The 22,520-nt window shown below is 38.9% G+C and overlaps 1 protein-coding gene across 1 annotated transcript in view; it reads right to left on the reverse strand.

Moving 5' to 3' along the window:
- The window catches only part of KCNH8 (potassium voltage-gated channel subfamily H member 8), a 218,259-nt gene that overhangs the window by 40,023 nt on the left and 155,716 nt on the right, over positions 1-22,520 (reverse strand). Inside the window, exons 8-11 of the mRNA XM_063128395.1 lie at positions 13,584-13,781; positions 9,088-9,287; positions 6,966-7,215; positions 5,760-5,974 (exon numbers count right to left, since the gene is read on the reverse strand). Of these exons, the coding sequence (XP_062984465.1) occupies positions 5,760-5,974; positions 6,966-7,215; positions 9,088-9,287; positions 13,584-13,781 (863 nt within the window). The remainder of the gene's footprint in view (positions 1-5,759; positions 5,975-6,965; positions 7,216-9,087; positions 9,288-13,583; positions 13,782-22,520) is intronic.

Here is a 22,520-nt window from a genome sequence, read left to right on the forward strand (position 1 = left end):
TGCCCTTCCAGACTAGGGTGTTCTTTAACATATTAGAGAAGCCTTTTTCAGGAAACAATCAAGAAACAAGATCATTTGTTTTTTTTAATTATTATTATGAAAAGGATCATATTTTTTATGCAACTGTCCATATCTTCTCAGCTAACCCCGTTCATAATTGTGAGATACACTAAAAACTTATCACAGGGTGTTAACTGTGCTCCGTGGTATGCAATCTGCCTAGGTTGTTCCTAGCTATTTATTTGCTTGATTACATGTGGGCCTAATTTCTTTGGGGATCATACTGAGTCAAATGTAGGAAAGTACAACTTTGGAGGCATAATTTTAGTGGATGCCTGAGAAGCAATATGATGAGATGGAATTCATGTCTTTAACATAAGGACTACAATCAGTTAAGGCTATCAAGAGCTACTTGCCACATGATGCCTATAATATTGCCTCCAATATCAGAAGCAGGATGGGGAACACAAATAGGAGAGTACTATTGCACTCAGGTCTTGTTCGTGGGCTTCCCATAGGTATCTGGTTGGCCACTATGCTGGACTAGATGGATCTTTGTTCTTATTCAGCATAGCGCTTGTGTTTCTAAGTAGAATTTACATGTGTACATAAAGTAATGCTAACTAATTAGTTACATTTAGTCTATTTCTTCTACCCTGATTTTTTTCTTTGCCTTCTATTTTAATGAACATCATTCTAATGTAAGAAAAGGAGGAGAGACAAAAGGGGGCTGGTGTTGTAAGAATCCACATTTTTAAATAAAACAGTATATCTCTCCACAAAAAGAACTGTAGAGTTTGGAAACTATATGGAAAAAAACCAGTCACTTCATCAACACAATATCTGATTTGCTTTCTTGTAACTGTAAAAGTTTTTATTGAGTTTTATAAAATATGCAAGTATTGTTCTTGCAGTAATAATTATAATACATAAAATATTGTCTTTGGAATTGTGCATTGAAGTGTTCCTTTTGTATGGACATTTCCACTGACCACAGGGCTATAAGATTTAATATATATTTAAGTGGAAAATTGCCAAGGAAGTCCAACACAGTTACATTTGACTTCAATAAAGAAAACTAAAATGAGGGAACTGGTAAAATGGAAGTTGAAAGGGGGCAACAAGAAGGTTAAATCCCTTCAAAATGCTTAGAGGTTACTCAAAACCAGAATAATACAAGCTCAGTGAGAATGTATACTACAGGTTAATAAAAGTAGCACCAATTCCAAGAGGTCACCAGCATGGTTAATGAGTAGTGCCAAGAAAGCTTTTAGAAAGAATAAAGCTTCTTTCAGGAAATAAAAGTCTTGCCCAAGTGAGGAGAACAACAGGGAGCAAAAACTTGCATAAAGGAGCAGATGATAAAAGATGTAAAAAAAGCATTCTTAGGACCATATCACTAACAATACCAAGGCCAACATTAAAGAATTATTTATATGTATCAGAAGCAAAAACCAGCTAGGGAGGCATTTGGACTTTTGGATGACAGAGGAGTTAAAGAAGTACTAAAGGAGGACAAGGAGATTGCAAAGAAGCTGAATGAAGTATTTTCAGCTGTCTTCACTGTAGATGATGTAGGAAAGATACATATGCCTGAACTGATGGTTTAAGGAAGGGAGTCTGAGGAACTGGAGCAAATAATGGTGATAAAAGATGAAGTTCTCAACCTTAATGACAAATTGAAAGTTAATAAATAATCAGGCCCAGATGATATTCATTCAAGAGCTCTTCAAGAACTAAATGTGTAACGTGTCCATGACATCATGTACCAGAGGACTGGAGAATGGCCAATGTAACATCAATGTTAAAAATTACCAGGTGAATCTAGGAATTAAAAGGCCAGTTAAGGAAATTGGTTGAAAGCATTAGTAAAAATAAAATTAGTAGTCATATAGGAGGACAAGCCCTGCTGAAAAGAATCAATATGGCTTCTGCAAAAATAAGTCATCTCTCACTAAATGTTTAGACTTCTTTGAGAGTGTCAATAAACCTCAAAGGGTGATCTGATGGACATTATTTACTTGAACTTCCAAAGAACCTTTGATAAAGGGCCTCAACAAAAAATCCTGAGAATACATAGCAATCATGGAATAAGAGGAGAGGTCCTCTTATGGATCAGTAATTGGTTAAAAAACAGAAAGCAAAGTGTAGGAATAAATTGTAAATTCTCCCAATGGAGGGATCTAAAGAAAAGAGTTAAACCAAAAGGGATTGCAAAGATCTCAAAACTGGGAGAATGGGCATAAAAATGGCAAATGCTGTTCAATGTAAGGAAGTATAAAGTGATTCACATTGGGACAAAAAAAATCCCAACTTCACATATATGCTGATGGGATCTGAGCTAGCAGTGACTGACCAAGAAAGAGAACTTGGGGTTGTGGTGGACAGCTCAATGAAAATGTCACCTCAATGTGTGGCTGCTGTGAAAAGGGTAAATTTCATATTAGGTATAATTAGGAAAGGAATCGAAAATAAAACTACCAATATCATACTGTCTTTATACAAACCTATGGTGCAACCTCACTTTAAATAATGTATACTGGTTTGGTCACTACACTTTAAAAAGGATATTATAGAGTTGGGAAAAGTGCAGAAAAGAGCAATTAAATGATCAAGGGGCTAGAGCAACTCCCCATGAGGAAAGGTTACAGCATTTGGGACTGTTTAGCTTAGAAAAAAGGAAAGTAAGGGGAGATGGGATAGAGGTGTACAAAATCATGCATGATATGGAGAAAATGGATAGGGCAGACATGTTGCTCCCTCTCATATAATACTAGAACCCGGGGTCATCCCATGAAACTGATTGGTGGGAGCTTCAGGACAGATAAAAGGGGATACTTCTTCACATAGTATATAGTTAAACTATGGAATTCACTACCAAAATATGTAGCGTTGACCACCAATTTGGAAGCCTTTAAAAGAGGAATAGACAAATTCATGGAGAAAAAGGCTATCAATTGGTACTAGTTCTGATGGCTATATACTACCTCCAGTATCAAAGGCAGTATGCCTATGTATACCATTTGTTGGGGAACATCAGCAGGATGCTGCTATTTTACTTATGTTCTGTTTGCGGGTTTCCTGCAGGCAGCTGGTTGGCCACTTTGTGAACAGAATGCTGGGCTAGATGGACCTTAGGCAGGATCTACACCACTGCTTTATAACAGCGTATAACGGTTTTGACAATTGTTTGGGGCCAGGACACATTACATATTCTGTTTTCAAACCATTTTCAAAGTGTTATATCCTGCTTGGTGTAGACCTGGCCCTGGTCTGATCCTATCATAGGTCTTCTTGTGTTCTTAGAGTAATAAAGACCAAACATTGGATTTCAGAACAGACAAAGAAGCTGGAAGTGCAATTAACCATTCAATAGAAGTCTACTGTGTATTGCAGAATACTAGGTAGACAGATCGTTCCTGGTTTTATAAATGCTGATGCAGTCATGGGTGGATTTCTAATTCTTGGGGCTCTTGTGCCAAATAACATTGCCACCCTCCCATTTCTTACAATGCAATAGAGATGAAACATTTCATTAAACCATTTAAGAAACACATTAGCCCACAGTTGTCATTTGTTATTATATAAACTAGGGCTGCAATCCTATACACGGACTCACCTGGGAATAAATATCATTGAATGTAATGATTCTTACTTCTGAATATGCATGTATAGAATTGTGCTGTAGAATGCTTTCACTTGGGGCCGTAACCCCTGCTTCAAGACAAGGTGGCAGACAACCTGGCCCATCCATTGCCCAGAGAACGAGCACTTGCAGGGAGTGTGCTTTCCCTCTCCCTGCCAGAAAGAATGCTCTGCTCCAACAGAGAGTTACTCCAGACCCCCTTATAAGTAGACGTTTAAGCAGCCGTTCAACCTTGTTCTCGCCTGGAAAAACTTATCTTCCTCCTCTTCCTTCTCCCTCTGCTCCCATCCTCTTGTGTGTCATGCTATTTTAGTTTGTAAACCCGTCTCTGTTTTTGATTGATGTGAGCAGCTTGGGAGACAATAATAGTCTGAAAAGTGGCCTAAAAATTGCCTAAATAAACAAATACCGCAAAACTATACTGTGGAAAGTTGTGATTGGCTTTGGATTTATGTAGGTGCTGAACTGAGGTCTTTAATGTGTACCTGTTACATGTGAAGAGGTCCACAGGTACTGGTTTAGCCAATTAGTTTATGCAAATGTGTTCTCAACTACAAATGCCTGAGAGAAATTGAAACAATAGGAAACTTGACGGGGAAAAATCTAATTAAAGTTCAACATAGATAGCCAGACCTGAGATAGCTTTGCTCTTTCATATCAGGAAATCCTGAGTACTAGGTCTCTACACATTTGACCTCACAACAATTCTGTGAGGTAAATAATATATACTTATACAAGCTAATGATTTACCCAGTGTTGGTTTCTAGGGTTGCTATACACTGGGCGTCACTGAGAGCTACTTCATATACCTTGCTTCCCATTGCTTCTCTGGAAAGGTTGCAGAATGAGTTCTTGCAGGAGAGATGAGTGATGTTCTTTTCTATGTTAGTATCACTATTCCACTGGAGTTGGGACAGAGTGGATAGCACCAGTGTTTGAACAAATCATGTCATCAGCCCCTCCAACGTAACCTTGCTGTTTTAAAACTACCAGATGGCAAGGAATGGAGCCATAAACATTTTCTGGTACCTAGGGCCAACCCTGAGATGGCCACAATAAGATCACACCTTATTAACAGTTTTATCACATAGGCAAACTGTTAATAAGGTGTGATCTTATTGTGGCCATCTCAGGGCTGGCCCTAGGTACCAGAAAATGCCAATTTTTCTCCTTACGGTGAAGTGAGTTAATAGGATGTATAGATAGGAGAGTTCCAGTGTCCAAAGATTCATGGGTTAAATTGACAGCTTTTAATTTCTTTTAAAAGAAAAAAGTTCCTTGGATGCTATGGAGAAATCCCTAAGTTCACGAGGGCTCAAAGTTTGCCTTAACTAGATGAAAAATGAAAGGAGATTCTGGTATGAAAAGAGCTCTTGAATTTTTGAAGCATGCCTTTCAATATTTTCTGTCTTGTGGGTTTTACTGCAACTAGCTGATACCCTTGGTTGTGAAAATAAGCCCTTTCTTGCTCTTGAATGGGGGACTCTTTAAAGGCAACTTGACTTTTATGTTTCAAGAGTTCGGCTTACCTTAAATGTCATCATAAAAGCTTTAAGGGATGCAATCCAAGTGCAGCCATGCTGGCTGGCGAATGGTGGGAGTTGTAGGACTTTCCTTTCTGTTTAAACATGCATAGGATTGCACCCTAAATTATGATTCTTCCTTGTGAGTGTAGCAATAGGCAGTATTTTGCTGTATTGCACATTCAAACACCCCTTTGCCTTTCGTTATATTGTAGCTGCCTTATTTTGAAAACCACAACATTGTTGGTATAGAGCCCCTTCAGCACTAATTTCTGCTCAATGCATTTAAGTAGAATGTAAAAATCATATGTTAATATTACTTTTGAGTAATGTTTAATGGAACTGGAAAGGATAGTAAGCACACAAGGACAAAACCCACACCCCCAAAATTATTCATAAAGAAGCATAGGGTCATATTTTATCTATATTATCAAAAATTCACCTAAGTAGTGACTGAATTATCAAGCCTTGCACAAGCTGAATTCATTCTAAAATGAACCCTATACACATATCTTGACTCTGATGTACAAAGGTGAATTTCCAAAACTCAAAATCTATTTTTAAACTGCAGAAGTGTTAAAGCTACTTACATCACTTTCATGGCCTTCTCGAAGATTGTATGTGAGATCATGCTGAATTTCTTCAACAAACTTGTGAGCATATTCCGGGTAAAGGTCTAGCACTTCAAAGAGTCCTTTGAGAATAATACATTGGAGGTCACAGTAGGTTAGAGCTTTCACATCCGCATTTGTTTTAATCACTTGGTCCTTAATTGAGAGGTTTGCTCCAATTAAATCTCCTTTACCTAAAAGAAAATGGAAAGAGGTGTGTCATAATTCATTAACAAAGTTTCTACTTTGTACAGAAACAGGGAGCAGCTTAAACGTGTCGTGCAGAATGCACAGAAGCAAAAAGACAAATATGCAGAACCTCGTTTTTACATATAAACTTCTATAAGTAACTTGAAATTAATGTTTTTGGCAAGCCTGGTGAATGCACATATATATCGGGAGAAAGCAGTATGTATAATAAGAATGAACATGGAATAAGGGCAAACATCTACCTCCTAATTTAAGCACAGTTCTTGGCTAATCTGACAGAAGACCAAATAGCCCAAAGCTTCTACCCTAACATGACTTGCATGTGTTTCAAATCATTGCTTGACTTGCATGATGTCGAGTTTTACTTCAGCCAAGGAAGATGTATAGGGAAAGATCAAGTGGTGCACCACCACTAGTGCTATTGATGTTGCACTACTGGAAATGATGGCCAGATCTACACCAAGCAGGATACGACACTTTGAAAATGGGTTGAGAACTGTATATGTAGTGTGTCCTGGGCCCCAACAGTTGTCACTGCTGTTATAAACCATTTTAAAGCAGTAGTGTAGATCTTGCCCAAGAGTTACACAATGTCAATAATACTTGCTAGGGGTTTTCCAGGAACTTTGTTGCTTGTGCCTCGGGCAGAGGCTAAATGTCCCTGAGTCTAACAGCCCTTAAAGACAAGTCCAGGAAATCCCCTTTCACCATAGGGTGCTCACCAATGAGAGACCTGTTGTTTTCTTTTCCCCATTCTCCAGCAATTATGGGGGCCCAGTACTGAGCAGAGCAGGCTTTTATAGCCCTTTGCCCCACACACATGCTGGACAACATTTGGACATTGACCTCTCAATCCTACCCCTTTCCATGGATAAAGGCAAAATCATCCTCTGTTCAATTTGTCTGAAGGGCTCAGGTGTGGAAACATCAAGCTCTTTAATTTGGGGCAATAATAAAATACACATAAAAACTTACCTAGAATTGCCAGCACCATACTGTCTTTTAGAACTTCCATGGAACCTGAGCACACAAAATAGATAGCCTGCAAGGCATCTCCCTGCCGGAGGAGGTACTCCCCAGGAGCACAGAAGGAGGTTTTGATATGCAGAGACAGGGACCTGAGGCAACCGCGGCTGGCACACTCGAAAAGGGACAGCTGCAGAATCTCCTTGTTCAAGTGCATGGTGATGTCTGAGCGCAGCTCATCTGGAAAGTCCTTTAAAAGCTGTCCAGAAAGGGAACACAAGTTTCCTGTTAAATGTCAACGATCTGTTCTTTTGCCAAAATGATCTGAATAATTATTTGTAATTTTCATAGCATCTTTGGTTGTACCATATGCTTCAGAGTCAGTGTCTTGTTGGGCTGCACCTCTACACTGTGAGTAGCATTTCTATTGTTCAGAAAGGGAACAAAGGCCTTAGCTAGACCTAAGGTTTATCCCGGGATTGTCCTGGGGTCGTCCCTGCCTACTCCTGTGATATCCTGTGTGTCATTTACATGAACAGGGATGACCCCGGGACGATCCTGGGATAAACGTTAGGTCTAGCTAAGGCCAAAGAGTCATCACTTGAATACAGTGGCCTGGTTTGCATGTAATCTGGCTTTGTGTCTGAACCTATCCTCACAAACAGACCATGGGCAGATCTACACCAAGCAGGATATAGCACTATGAAATTGGTATGAAAGCAGTACATAAGAGGCAGGAGCCACACTATTGCTTTATAGCGGTATTGAAGTGCACTGACAACTGTTGGGGCCCGTGACCCATTTCATATACTGCTTTCATACTGATTTCATAGTGCTATATCCTGCTTGGTGTATCAGAAATAGAAGCTATGGTTTGTTGATGGTTTACAACATTTGGCTTGTTCAAATCATGGTTTGTTACAACGTCTGAACCCAGAACCCTGGCTTATACTTGGTTTATTTGCACTGCTGTCTGCCCTGGAACAGAGCCGACTGGCAAAAGTAGCCAGAAAACAAAATTCTTCTAAAGACCAACAAAATGGGAGAGAGAGAGAGAGAGAGAAACAAACCAATACTAGGGAAAACAATCTGCAATTTGTTTGCTCATCTGCAAGACGATTCACGGCTAAAGCATAAACCATAGTTAGCATAAAACATGGCTTAGCATTATGTGCAAATATAACCAGTCTGGAACCTTCATCTGGATCAAAAAAATGGTTGACAGAATTTTTGCTACAGCCAGTAGATCAGATCATATAGCAAGTGCCAGTGAACGTTTTCAGCTGTGGTACAGAAGATCTGGAATAACTTTTTTAGAAAGATATGCCTGCCCCCATCATTGCCTATTTAAAGATAGGTAGTGAGGAGAATTTTTTATTCCAGTGAGCTTTTGGTGGTTCCCATCCTTAGGTTGTTTTATGCTCCCCCTGCTATGCTGCTCCCGTCTTTTTAGGTATTTTAGTCTGTTTTATTGGATACATATAAGTTGTTATTTGCTTTTCATTCTTGCATATTGCTTTATTTCTCTTGTATTGTAAGTTACTGTAGAAAAGCAGAATACATATATTGAAAATAAAGACAAAAATAAATAAACATTTGAATAGGCCCAAGATCAGAGTCCAGTGATCTATCTGCTGCGCCATGTTCCCTCTTAGCTTTTGGAAAGGAACTACTTTAGAAGATCTCATACAAAATATTTTATACTTTCTCTTACATTTACATATAGTTCTAGCTACCAGAGGTTCATCCATTGGAAATACTCACCATTAGAGAGTAGAAGAGATAATTCAGTGCATAATAATTTTTCCCTGTTATAAATAATTATATAAATGCTTTTATTGCTACCTTTTCTGGGGGGAAAGGTAAGTATGAGTTGGATCCACTTAGTCATACCATAGAATAGACCCATTGAAATTGGTGGGAATTAATGTGGTCATGACTTACTTGTCACATTGATTTCAATGGAACCACTCTAAGCATGACTAAGTCTGCATCCAACCTTATGCCTTTATTATGTATAACATAACATTATTCCAGAAATACAGTTCCACCAAAATCACTAAATAAAACATTTTTTAAAAAAAAAAAAAAAAAAACCCAGATTAGGAAAACAAAGAAAGTTTCCAATTACCTCATTGGAATCTATTCCATTATTGACAGACCAGGTAGTTTGGAAATATTCAAGCATTCTTTGTTTTAACTGCTGTGGTAGGTGATGGACCCTTATAAAATCCTTCAGATCCTTGGTCCTTGTGTGATAAAGGGACCATCTGGAGTACATCCGTTGAATAATAGCAGTTACATTACCAAACACCAAGGCATGCATCAAAGCTGTAAAACACAGATAGTTCGCAGTTGAAGTAAAAAGTATTATTGTCACCAAAAGTGATGCTGGGAATTCAGTAAAGAAACAAAGGTATGTGTCTATAGGATTGCACTCTAGGGCCTTAGCTAGACCTACTTTAAAATATGTGCCTGACGAGGGGACAGCCTCGTGGGAGTATCGCGGGATCTCGCCCTCATCTACACACGAGGTGCGATGGGCTAAAGGAAAGACCCGTCGCGTCCGTCATTTTTTTAAAAAATTAAAGGTGCCAAATGCTCATGAATTCTCGTGTGCTCGGGTAAGTAATTTTTTTTAAAAAAACTGTTCTCCTCGCTCCCCTCACCCTGCCCCTGATGTGTTCCTGGGGAGCGCTGCTCCCTGTGCGCGGCTTCTCCCGGCTATGCGCGAGTAATCACGCGTAGCCAGGAAAAGCTGCGGAATAGGCTATGCGATCTCGGGCTCGAGACCACGGGAAAAATCGGGCCAAAAGTGGTGCCCATTATCCCGGGGCAAGGGAGGGTTGATCCCTGCCTGAGCCCAGGATCCCCGTGTGTCATCTGGACACACAGGGGCAATCCTGGGTATCAGCCCAGGATAACCCCTCGTCTAGTTAAGCCCGAAGGCTCATTCAACAGCAACATCTGATTAAAACCTGTCTTCCTAATAGATCCTTATCCAACTTTGCGCTCTCCAGGTATTTTGGACAAAACTCAGCATTCATGACCATGCCGTTTGGGGCTGATGGGAACTGAATTCCAAAACATCTGGGCAGCACCAGCTTAGGGAAAACTGTCGTAGCCGGAGACAACTTTAAAACTATTTTTCTTTATATTCCCCTGGATTATACATCGTTTTACATATCCTGTAACGCCAATTGCACCTTTTTCTTCACCAATACTCTCACAAGTGCTAATATTTCTACAAACCTCCAACAGAAAGATTTTCCAAGCCATCTTTCTCTTTTTTGACATACACTGCTACTCTTTTCTTTTCAATTACCGGTTACCTCTGCTTCTACATTACATTCCTGACCCAGAAAGTCTTGGTAACCGTAGTCTGTAGAGGCAACTAATATGGAAAGAATAGCATCTATTTTATATTTCTATAATGTTGGCTAGTTGGGGGGAAAACGTAATATTTTGAATATCATAATAGGCATTCTTGTTCTGTACATGAAAGAATTAAGGTTATTTATATAGTGAGCTACATTTTGGGATGTTGTGCTGTTTTTATAAACAGTACTGTCAATATATTAAAATTTATGTGAATTTTGCAATGATATTCCTTGGGAGGACCACACTTGAGAATAACATAGGCTTTTTCTTGAATATTTCCGAACTATCTCCCCAGTGCTCAGTGCCATCCTCCTCACTACCTTTACATTAATATTGTCATAGGTTTTGCTTAGCTAACTATAATGAAGGTAAAGAACACAATGTGTACTCATATGGCTCCTCTCCTCTTACAGCTCATTAGAATTATAGCTATTTGTTTTCAAAACAGAACAAGGGTATTAATTCAGCTTGAAGCAAGACTTTGTTTTTCATTTTTTCATTTTTGTATGAATATTTTTCTCAACGCTGAGCAGGCATGAAGTTTTCAATTTCTTCTTAATGGGGAATTTATAACAGGGAACAGCTATAGAGCAAATATAGGTACTGATAAACATCCCACACTTCGTTATCCAGCAGTCTTATCCAGCAGATAATTAGCTGCAATGATATCATGCTTGCTGCATTGGTTTCTGGAGGCTTTGTGGCCCAGTCTACCCATCCTTTCACCACTTGAGGTCTCCAAATTATAAACAAGATTCCCCCCCCCATTCCCGGCTGCATATTCATTGATTGGCAGTGGGAGTCTGGCAAAGAGTGGCCATGTCTTCTCTTCTCCTCTATGTGAAACTTTTCCAAAGCACTGGCAGAGGTGTAAAGATAAAGAACCATCAGCAGGGAGAGCCCAGGGGAATACAAAGGTGCCCCACAGCAGCACCTGGACAGCCGAGTGAGCAAGATACAAGGGTCACCTAAGGCTCATCTACACCAAGCAGATATTCCACTATGAAAGTGGTATGAAAGCGGTATATAAAAGGCAGGAGCCACACTACTACTTTATAGTGGTATTGAAGTGCACTGACAACTGTTGGGACCCATGACACATACCATATACTGCTTTCATACCACTTTCATAGTGTTATATCCTGCTTGGTGTAGATGCGTCATGGGCCCCAACAGTTCTCAGTGCACTTCAGTACCACTATAAAGCAGCAGTGTAGATCCTGCAGTGCACTTCAATATCACTATAAAGTAGTAGTGCGGCTTCTGCCTTTTATATACCGCTTTCATAGTGGAATATCCTGCTTGGTGTAGATGAGCCCACAGTCTTCCACACTATAGGTTGCATCCAATGTTGGCCCATTGCAATGAATGGTACAGAATAGGATGACCATATGAAAAGGAGGACAGGGCTCCTGTATCTTTAACAGTTGTATAGAAAAGGGAATTTCAGCAGGTGTCATTTGTATATATGGAGAACCTGGTGAAATTTCCTCTTCATCAGAACAGTTAAAGCTGCAGGAGCTATACTAGAGTGACCAAATTTAAAAGAGGACAGGGCACCTGCAGCTTTAACTGTTGGGGTGAAGAGGAAATTTCACCAGGCTCCCCATATATACAAATGACACCTGCTGAAATTTCCTTTTCATTACAATTAAACAGCTCATTAAAATTCTAATGAGCTGTTAAAGATACAAGAGCCCTGTCCTCCTTTTCATATGGTCACCCTAGTACAGAAGTTACTCATGACTAGCTTAAGGCCCATTCATTTCAATGGATCTACCTAAGTACAACCATACGGTGAGCTCTACTGTATTTCTATTTCAATTATAATTATACTGGTGTGGTGTAGTGATTTGAGTGTTGGACTGGGACTCAGAAGACCTGAGTTCTAGTTCTTATTTGGCCACTAAGCTCACTGGATGACTTTGGGCCAGTCACGGACTCTCAGCCTAACCTACCTCCCATAGTTGTGACCAGATACAAAAGAGGGCAGGGCTCCTGCAGCTTTAAGTGTTGTGATGAAGAGGGAATTTCAGCAGGTGCTGCATGCATACAAATGACACCTGCTGAAATTTCCTTTGCTATACAACTGTTAAAGAGACAGGAGCCCTGTCCTCCTTTCCATATGGTCACCCTAACTTATCTAAACAGCAACATTTCTTGATCTGTTCTTGATGAATATAGGCCTGATAACTCTGGTATGAAATCACAGCTAAGGTTAATTAGGGAAGCTTATTTCAACTTTATCATTGTCTTCCTGGGTAACCAGCTAGTAAATAGGGTGGGGTGGGGGACCATGTTTAGAGCTGTAATGAGATAGAGATAATTAGGGTGAGTTAACAGAGGCTGAATCAGCTCTTTCCATCATGTTGTATGTAGTCACCATGATGTGAAAGGAATACTATTTATTTATTTATTTATTTTATTACATTTATATACCGCCCCACAGCCAAAGCTCTCTGGGCGGTTTACAACAATTAAAAATAGTAAACATTAAAAGTATACAAAAATTAAAAAAAACCCATAAAAACAGTATAAAAACAACAGTATGAGCACTATGACACTGCTCCCAGGTACAGAAATGTGGGATTTCAGTAAAAATAATAATCCCACATGCCTTTAAGTCTTTATGCCTTTGTCAATCTATCAAAGAATGACCAGGCTGTATCTTAGCTGCCCAGCAGCTATTAAGTGCCCTAACTGTAAGGTAAAATCAACTGGATATGTGGAGCTGGTTTAAGAGGAAAGAGTTGAGAGCTATTCCTTTTCATTAAAAAACAGAATGGTGAAAGTTTTAAAACTCTCCCAATCATGTTAGTGAAGGAGAAAGTATAAGATCAGCTTCTTCAACTTTTTTTTTTTTAAAGGGAAGCAGTCAAAAATTATCTGCTGCAAAATGAAAATTCATGCTACATTCAACAATAACTACAACAGTCACAGCTGTGTGGAAAAGAGTGTGAAATTTGCATGGGAATAAATTTTGCAGGCATAATTAGTTGAGCTGCACTGTGTTTCTGATCTTACAGCCTAATAAACAATAAAATGTCGTTTTGACTGTGGTTTCCAACAGACTTCAGTTTTGCTTGAAAAAGAACTTGTTGATTAGTTTACTCTGTGGATTTTGTTTTAATTTGAAGTATGAATTCAAAATGGCTTCCCCCCTCATTTTTCACCATTGGAGAAGCTTGGACCTATATTCTGAAAAATCTTTTCAAATTCTTCTTGCTGCACAATGCATTTACTTACCCCCAATCAGCATTGTGCAAATGGAGAAAATCTTTTCAGCGTCGGTATTGGCTGAAACATTGCCAAACCCAACACTGGTGAGACTGCTGAGCGTAAAGTACAGGGCAGCAATATAGGCACTTCTGAGCGATGGGCCTCCTGATGTGTTATTGCCATTGTACGGAGACTCCAAACGTTTTCCCAGTTCATGAAGCCAACCTGGAAACAAAGAAGCATAGGTCCATGATCCAACCAGAGTAACCGCAGCGCAACTTCAAAATAGTTTAAACCCAGCAGACTGGATTTCTGTTAATTGATTCTGAGTTAGCTTACACAAGTCAATTTAAACTTACTTTGCCAGCCAACTGCAATATGACATAATTACTGAGGGAATGCACATGAATTTTGTCCACCTGCAGGATGCCAGATAACGAAAACAACAACAACAACAACAACAACAACAACAACAACAACAAACTACTGTCTTGGCTCATGTGGCAAGCCTTTGTATTGATGCAGATGAGCCATTTACAACTGCCAATGTGGTAAATACCTATGTACTTCTCTGTCTTTCTCCAAACCCCAACTCAAAATCCACCTCTTCAGTGAAGCCTTTGTCTTATTAGGTCTGTGCCTCACATGCAGTAGAATCATGAGGTGGCAGAGAGGCAAGTTGATAGAATGAACTGTTTCACTTCAGAGTACATTCCTTAATTCTTTCCTATGTCAAAAATGGAAAACCAACACAGACAAGGAGCTAGCATAGAACTTTTGCCCCTGCTGGAGACAGGAGACCCATTTTGACTCTGACTAGCTTGTTTCTCTTCTCTTCTTTCCCTTTCTACACCTAAGGATTATCCCAGGCAAATAGAGGGATTGTTCCTGCTTGCTCCCAGGATCCCCTGTGAGTCATTTGAATGCATAGGGATGATCCCGGAATGATCCCGGGGGAAAAAAAGGCAGGTGTAGAAACAGCCTTTGACTCAACCTGACCGTGAGAGAAAACAGTGACTGTATGGACAGACCCTACTCCCAGTTCAGGGTTCTGGGTTTTAAGAATTAATTTATATGGGTTGTGGTTCCTGAAACACCCTTCAAATCAAACAACACAAAGTGGTACCACCATATATATTTATTGCTCAAACATTATTAGGGAATAACAAATCTTTGAAATGGTAAACAAGCAAAACACATTACTACATACAATGCAATTATTGTATTAGAAGCAAAATTTCTATTACAAGCATAATAGAAATTCTGGCTAGCATATTTCTTAGTAAGAAATTGTCGCTAGCATATTCCTCTCAACCAACAAAACAGTCATTATTAAGATTTTATAGTTACCTACTGGCAGGTATAGTTTGCAAAGCTTATGTAATCACGTTTGGTAGGCTTCCTGTTCTCCCAGGATCTCTCAAGGCAATGAGATCAAACCCTTCCTTTTTATAACCCTTATGTTGACGACCTCATCCTAAATTTCAGAGCTGGTCGTACCAGTATGCTTAGTTTTAATCCTAATATGGCTGTCTCCCAATGTAGCCAAATTTACCACTGACCCCAATAACACCTTAATGAAGGTATCTCTCCTAAACTAAGAAGCTTCTGCTTCAAATACTTAACCAACCCACTTGTAGCAACCTTCCTCCCCCCTCCCATTTCCAAGAACCCATTCCAGTATTCACAATTATTTCACAACACACAGGAAACTATCACATCTATAACTAATCACTTAATAAGACACAGATTATGAATAGCACTCCTATGAAATACAATGAATTCTTATCAACAATAGATGTTACATTCATAATCTCTGAGTGCTGTGCTTGTGATTTGCAAGGAGTTTGTTGACATCACTGGTGGGGAATATGTGGCCCTCCAGATGTTGCTGCACTGTAACTCCCATCAGCCCTAAATTACCACCCTAATGTTGAGAGATGATGGGAGTTCCAATCTAACATCTGGAGGGTTCCATATTCTCCTGCCCTAGTTTATGTGGAGGACCATTCAGAACTGCAATCCGCATCCTACCTCATCCTGCTGTTATACTGTTGTTTTATACTTTGAATTGTCTTAATTTTGTAAACTGTCCAGAGAGCTCTGGCTATTGGGCGGTATAGAAATGCAATAAATAAATTGTTTCCACAACATTGTTGTGCATGTGTAGACCTGGGTTTCATCCCCAAGCACCATGTTCACTAATATTATAAAATAAATTCAGAAATACTGTGGCTACACAAGGATATTTTGTCTTCTAGACCAACTTACAACTCCTGCTTGCTTGGGATTTCAATATGAAAGAAAGGCACTTCACACAGAGATAGAAAAAATGTAAATGGGTTTGATGGTGGGGGTGTATTTCAAGACCAAATCCCTGGAAACAGGAGTCTCTTCACACTTTAAGTGGCAATCATGTTCATTGCGCCTGCAGCAGTGTAACCATTCTGACACTATATATTACAAGGAAGTGGTCACTTTCTGCTATGCAAACAGATGGGAAACAGAAACAAGTTCAGCTCAGGGCATGTGGCTTACAGGGATTGGATAAGCTGCCTGACTGATTGCATCTGAACAGTGAACAGGCCCATGTGCATTTGCTCAAAGGGTCAGAAGGGCAATTAGCTCTTATATATTGGGAGCATATGTTGAAAAAATATCACAGTGACAGCAATCACAATTAGTCAGACAGCTCTTGTGACAACATCAAAGAATCTGTTTTAATCAAAAGGGTTCAAATGCAGCAACAATGGATGAATTGGGTGTGGGTTCAGTCCTACCATGACAAAACTAAAGTTATGTGCTGAGTCAGCCTACTTGCAAGCAGTGTTTTAAACCAACAAATTACAGATGATACAAACAGATATGTCAGCACAATTGTTTAACATTTGGATCTAAATATTGCTAATTGTTTCTATTAATTTTGCAAAAAATAATGATTTAATATAAATAAATAAATAAATATGAAGGATGCTGCTTTGGAAATGGAAAGTAAAAACCTTAAAAACCTGACCATAAAAATAAGTTTTTTTTAAAAAAAATTAAGAACTGGAGATAAAAGTCATTGGTAGAGAACAATTTGATTCTTTTGTGTCCTTTTGTGTTTCGAAGTCCTAGATTCTGAATACCACTTTGGAAGCATAATTTGGTATTCTGACCTATTTTGAACAGACCTTTGTGGGATTTTCTGTCTGGGCTCTATTTTTAATCCGGCACAAAGTCTGAATATGCTAATTTATACATAGAATGTCAGATAGAAAGATAGAAACCTTTAGAATTCAGAAACATGCTCATTTACAATTACTTTACACTGTTCAGCAAAACTAACAAGCTCACCACAATCTTTATTTTTCAAAGTGAAGGATGTTCATCTATTTGAAACCTCAGACCACATATTTGTGTTCAACTGCTTTGTCAAGAGTCTTAATTGGCGGCTAGAAAGTGTTTATGTAGCATATACACACAGTTGTGTGGTCTTGAGTACTCATTACTTAACAAAATATGGGTATTTTATTAATAGGCTGTAGCACATGATGGTTATAGAAGTAAAGTTTGTAGAGTCAGCATTCACATCTCCTTAGCATAGCTTTGCCTTAATTCTTCTCTACAGCTCGTGCTTTTCATAACTAACTAGATTTGATAGTTTAATCAAGTGTGAAATACATTAAGTACTAAAAAAAATGCACACAAAATCAGGGGATGCTAAATTTTGGACTTGAACATCTATGAGAACAAGGCAGGGCACATAACCCTCTATCAAGGACAACTTAAAACACCAAGGACTACTGATGCACCCAAGAGAGCTAAGTACAGTCTCAAAAAAACACAAAGAACCAAAGGAGAAAGAAATGCTATATTTTGTAGACTCTTGTGACCACGGAACAGAACAGGTTGTATTTATATTCTCCTGTACTCTTTGATCTTTATTGCCTTGTACTGACACCATCAAAGGGTCTTTACTAAAACAAGCCTTAAATAAGGTAATAGTTATATAGACTTTGTTGCACATTTCCTCTGATGGGCAGGGAGGATACTGGAGTTGAAGGAAACCAACTGTTGGTTGCAAATCCCTTTCATGGCAACTAAAATAAATAACTTAGAAGCCCCTTCCACATATTTAAGAATGTGTGGAGGGCACACAATTGAAGGGGCAGCTGGACCAACAAAGTGTGACTTCTAAACATGGAAACCTAATGTGTGGACATCAGGAACAGGGCCAGGAGAAGCTTCATGTTACTGGGGATGGGGCCAGTAGAGTGGCCTTGTTGCCTTTAAATTGTGTGGACCCTCCTCATTCAGATAACATGTGAATGTGGTTAGAGTGAAGCTAGACAGACATTCTAAGTGTGGTGGAAATGATATGGATACACATCCACTGCATTCCAAGACATTTGTTATCAGTTCAGAGGAGGCAGTATGCATTATCCCCACCTACTCGGTCATCGAGATCTTTGCCCTTTTCTAGGTGGAGGGACTCCCCATGCAATCCAGAATGCTGAATAATCAGCATTCAGGATCACATGGAGAACACCCACGGATAGAGGAAGCTTTCCTCTTCATAAATTCACCCTCCACATGTAGAGGGCAATGAGAGTAACTATGGAGGGTGTTGTTGTTAGTGCACTCCCCCTCCTCACAGGAGGAACCAACACCCTTTCGGAATGCCTGAATAAGGCTAATGTGTTAATCACTTCCACCACAATTTAGAATGTCCATCTCTTTTTGTCTTCTTCATTCTCTTTTCAGAAGCACAGCTAGCCAATCTGAGTGCAGCTGACACTCCATGATGTGCTCACACCCACAATTGTGAAGAAAAATATTCACACTAAATGAAGGAGGGATGTCTTAAAATCTTAATGATAGGTTCCACGTTAGACTTTGAATCCACACATTATTTCACATTAATCCACATTATTTCAGTGTAAGTTTCCATCTCTCAGATGGTTTTTAAAATGCCAATGTAATTAAAATAGTGAAATTTTACAGACATAAAAGACAGGTGGATGCCCAAATGCTTCTGCCAATCAAGAGGATTGTTGAACTCATATTATCTCCTTTTAGAATCTCAACCAAAATGAATGGTAGGTATAGGGATGATTTTGCATCACGTTTTGTTTTCCTGTTTCTGGGAAGTTTTCTAGTATTAGATAAAATGTAAATGTCTTTCAAAGCTTTGATAGGTGATGAAGGTAACAGTTACAGTAATCATTAAAAGCATGTCATCATTTTAAAAGTTGTGTTCCTCCTTTAAGTACAATCTGTCGGCATTTTGATGCATACATCTAATTATCAATTGCAGAAGTATGCCAGGGCCTACTACATTTGCAAAGAACCATCAGCAAATGCAAATTAAGCCTGCTTTTATCTGCAGGTTGCATCCTGTATAAGAACAGACGGCTCAAGGAACCTGTCATACGTGCAACCATCATGGTATGTAAGGCTGAACATTTGAAGAAAATATATGTAGTTATCATTATTATTCCTATGCAGAAACAAACTCACATAATGCTTTGTTTTCTCAGACATCCTCACAGTTCATTAGAGATTAAGGTGGCCATTGCCAAGAAAAAGTTGTGCATCACCAAAAAGAAGACAAAAAATGACACGTTTGCAAATAAATAAATAAATAAATAAATGCATATGATAATTTATATTTATATATAGAAATGGAGAAATAATTATTATAATTTAAATAGAAATACAATGACTGTGACCAGGCCAGGTAACTTGTGTGCCTTACCCAGTTTGCTGTCCAGGTGCTGTTGATGGGCAAGTTCGAGATACCTGGGCTCTTCCTACGAATGGTTCCTTATCTTTAAACTGGACAGCCCATCAAATAGAGGGCAGTTTCAAAATAGAATGTGGTCCTCGGGCAGCCCTTCATAAAGAGGACTGTCCTCTACAGAGGAAGACAGATGGTCACCCTAGCAAATCCATGTTATCCTCAGTGGGAATCTGAGGCTATATGGTACAAGTGAGACCTACAACAAAAAGTTGCAGTGTATCCTCACCTCCTAATAGGAGTACTTCTGCTCAGGATTCTAGCAGCCATGCCCTCCATTCAATTCTGCCTCCCATGGTTTTCTGCTTCCCTCTTCCAACAGACAAGCAACGTTCTGGGGTTACTGAATTCAGTAGTATTTCTCTTCCATTAGGCCTTGTTTTTAAACAATATTTTTATGCATCTACAAACCTCAGAATTCCCCTAAGCCTGCTGATACTTCCCTCTTGTTTCTTAGTGGCATTGATTTGCCTTCACTCACCACCTGAGATTGCTATAAGAAGCATTACCAGGGAAGAAGAATCACTATAGTTCTTATAAAGAGAGGATCTGTCTCCTCAGTGCTTTGCTTCTAAGTCACTTACTTAACTAGCTGTTGAGACCTCAAGGAACAATGAAACTGAAATAATATTATCATTTTAGAAAATGTAACAAGTTAGTGTTAAAAAAGAAGAATGAATAGAACCAGAAGATTATCTTAACGTTACAGACATGGCCAACCATCTAGGGTTCCATAATATATCAAATCATCCATTAGTGCAACTTTATGCATGTTTTCTTGGAAGTAAGTCCCACCATGTTCAATAGTGCTTATTCTTAGCAAGTACATTTATGGCTTCAGCCCCTGAGTGTGGATATATGAGAAATACATTTCAGTTCATTTTTCATCAGGATTTTACCAAGTTCACACCTTCCAGATCAAACATGGAGTCAGATGCATTGGGGTGGGGGTGGTCCATACATTTATGAGCTTGCAATGGGACTCCCCCCTCCCACAAAAAATGCATTCAAAATGTGTACATTTCAAAATAAGCACACACACACAAAAGGTTCTCGCCTTAAAAGAACATGAGCTGATGATAAAAACAAAATTAAGGGCAAAGATATGTACAAAATTTAATACAAAACTAAAAATTAAAAATAACAATATTTTATTTATTTATTTATTACATTTCTATACTGCCCAATAGCCGAAGCTCTCTGGGCGGTTCACAAAAATTAATTTCTTACATAGGATCACTTGTGGTTCCAAATTTTGCATCCAATAAATTACTAAACTAGTGCTTTCTTTCAAGTGGCCATACGCATTGCGACCAGAAAGCCTTCTTCAGTGGCCAAATGTCTGGCACGTGTGCAGAAATACACTTTAATCATGGGAGAAGAATGTGTACATTTCAAAAATGCCTGCATTTCAGGAAATGTACACAATTATGATTTAATCACAGGAGAAGAATGTGTACATTTTCCAAAAGAAGTACATTTACGAAATGTGCACAATTGTTGGTACATTTGGAAAAATATGCATGGAAATAGTCACAGATTTTCAGGAGAAAAGAAAAGAAAACATCTCACAATCTGATGCAGACTCAAATCAAAACAAACCTTGAGATGGAATTTCAAGAACTTTGGCAAGTTCAGATTTCCTGATTCACACATCCCCATCCCTAATGCTATTCTTCATGCTATAACTAATAAACACTAGATTTAAGATGCTGAAACACCAAGACTGAAATATAATTTTAGAATAAATATGATTTAAAAATATAGGATACTTGTTTATTTAAAGCATTTTATTTATTTAAACTGCCCAGAGTGCTTTGGCTATTGGGCGGTATAAAAATGCAATAAATAAATAAATAATTTTTACACTGTTCTTCAGCCAAAAAGGGTCCCAAGTGTGGTTTACATATTATCAATAGAAACAAGACAATCTCTGCCCATGGGTTGACAATCTAAAAAACACTACACAGAAAGAAAAAGAGGATAGGGGTGGAAGAAGTACAAAAGCAAACTCAAACACCAGTTCACTAGCAGAGAATGCTCTCTATGGTTGATGAAAAATGTTCAGTAGACAGTTTGGGGTCAAAATAAGAGTAGCAACTACCTAGAATATGCTTGCTTCTGCCATCACTAGGTTATATTTTCCATGGAAGCTAGTCCAACCTGCAGCAGTATTAACGCCTGCTGTCACGAACTGCCATCAATTTAATTGGTCTCTCTCCTTGTTACATCAGGGTTGCCAGCCCTAGAATAGCAAAATCATGTCAGATTTCTCCAAGATAATGTGATTGGCTTAAAAATAATCACTTTCTCTTTTCTTTCTTTTTTAAAAAAGTTTTATTTAGGCTTCTCAGTCTTTACAGTATTCTGCAATTGTCTCAAAGCATTTCTTATCTAACAAGCAAAACTTAGTCCTCCTTCTTACCGAGGTGGTAAAACTGTATCTAGGGCCCCATGATTTGGGGAGCCTAAAGGCACATCTGGAATGGTGTTTTGTTCATTGTGTTGTGCTCATCAACACAAATTGCCTGCCATAGGGGTGGGTGCATACCCAGTCACAAACTGGCCGCTGCAGGGGCCATGTCAAGTCACAAAATGCCCATTTCAAAGAAGGCAAACAGGTGAAGCTAAAAGACAAGGAACATGCTTGTACCTGAGTACAAGACAGAAGAGGAGTCTGAACCCCAAAACATACCCCCCCATTTTCTGCTCCAACAAAATGCCCATTTTACAGAAAGCAAACTGATGAGACTAAATAAAAATAACTTGTCCAAGAATCTTACATGGCAGAGGTGGTGGCTGAGCCCCTAAAAACAAATTCACTCCTTTGAACGTACAGTTTTCCATTCCAGCAACAACAACAAAATCCCAGTTCAGAGAAGGCAAGCTAATTAATTCCCCCTAAATAAGTTCCTTTAAAATTAATCTATCATTCCAAATTAACAGAAAATTCACATCCTAATCAATTTCCCTAAATCTAATGCTCACCCAAATTCTGCCCCAAATCGATTCAATCCACTCATTTCCTCTGTGCCAGCCATTTCGCACCTTCTCTTCCACAACCAGCCAACCCTTTGTACCTTTTCTTCTCCTCCCACTGCTCTTACGCAGTTTTGTAAAAACGTAAAATGCTACTGTGAACTTCAGTGCTGGTAACATTGGACATTTTTTCTGTTTCTGTT

This window comes from Elgaria multicarinata, chromosome 1 (assembly GCF_023053635.1).
Source record: "Elgaria multicarinata webbii isolate HBS135686 ecotype San Diego chromosome 1, rElgMul1.1.pri, whole genome shotgun sequence".
Classification (NCBI taxonomy): domain Eukaryota; kingdom Metazoa; phylum Chordata; class Lepidosauria; order Squamata; family Anguidae; genus Elgaria; species Elgaria multicarinata.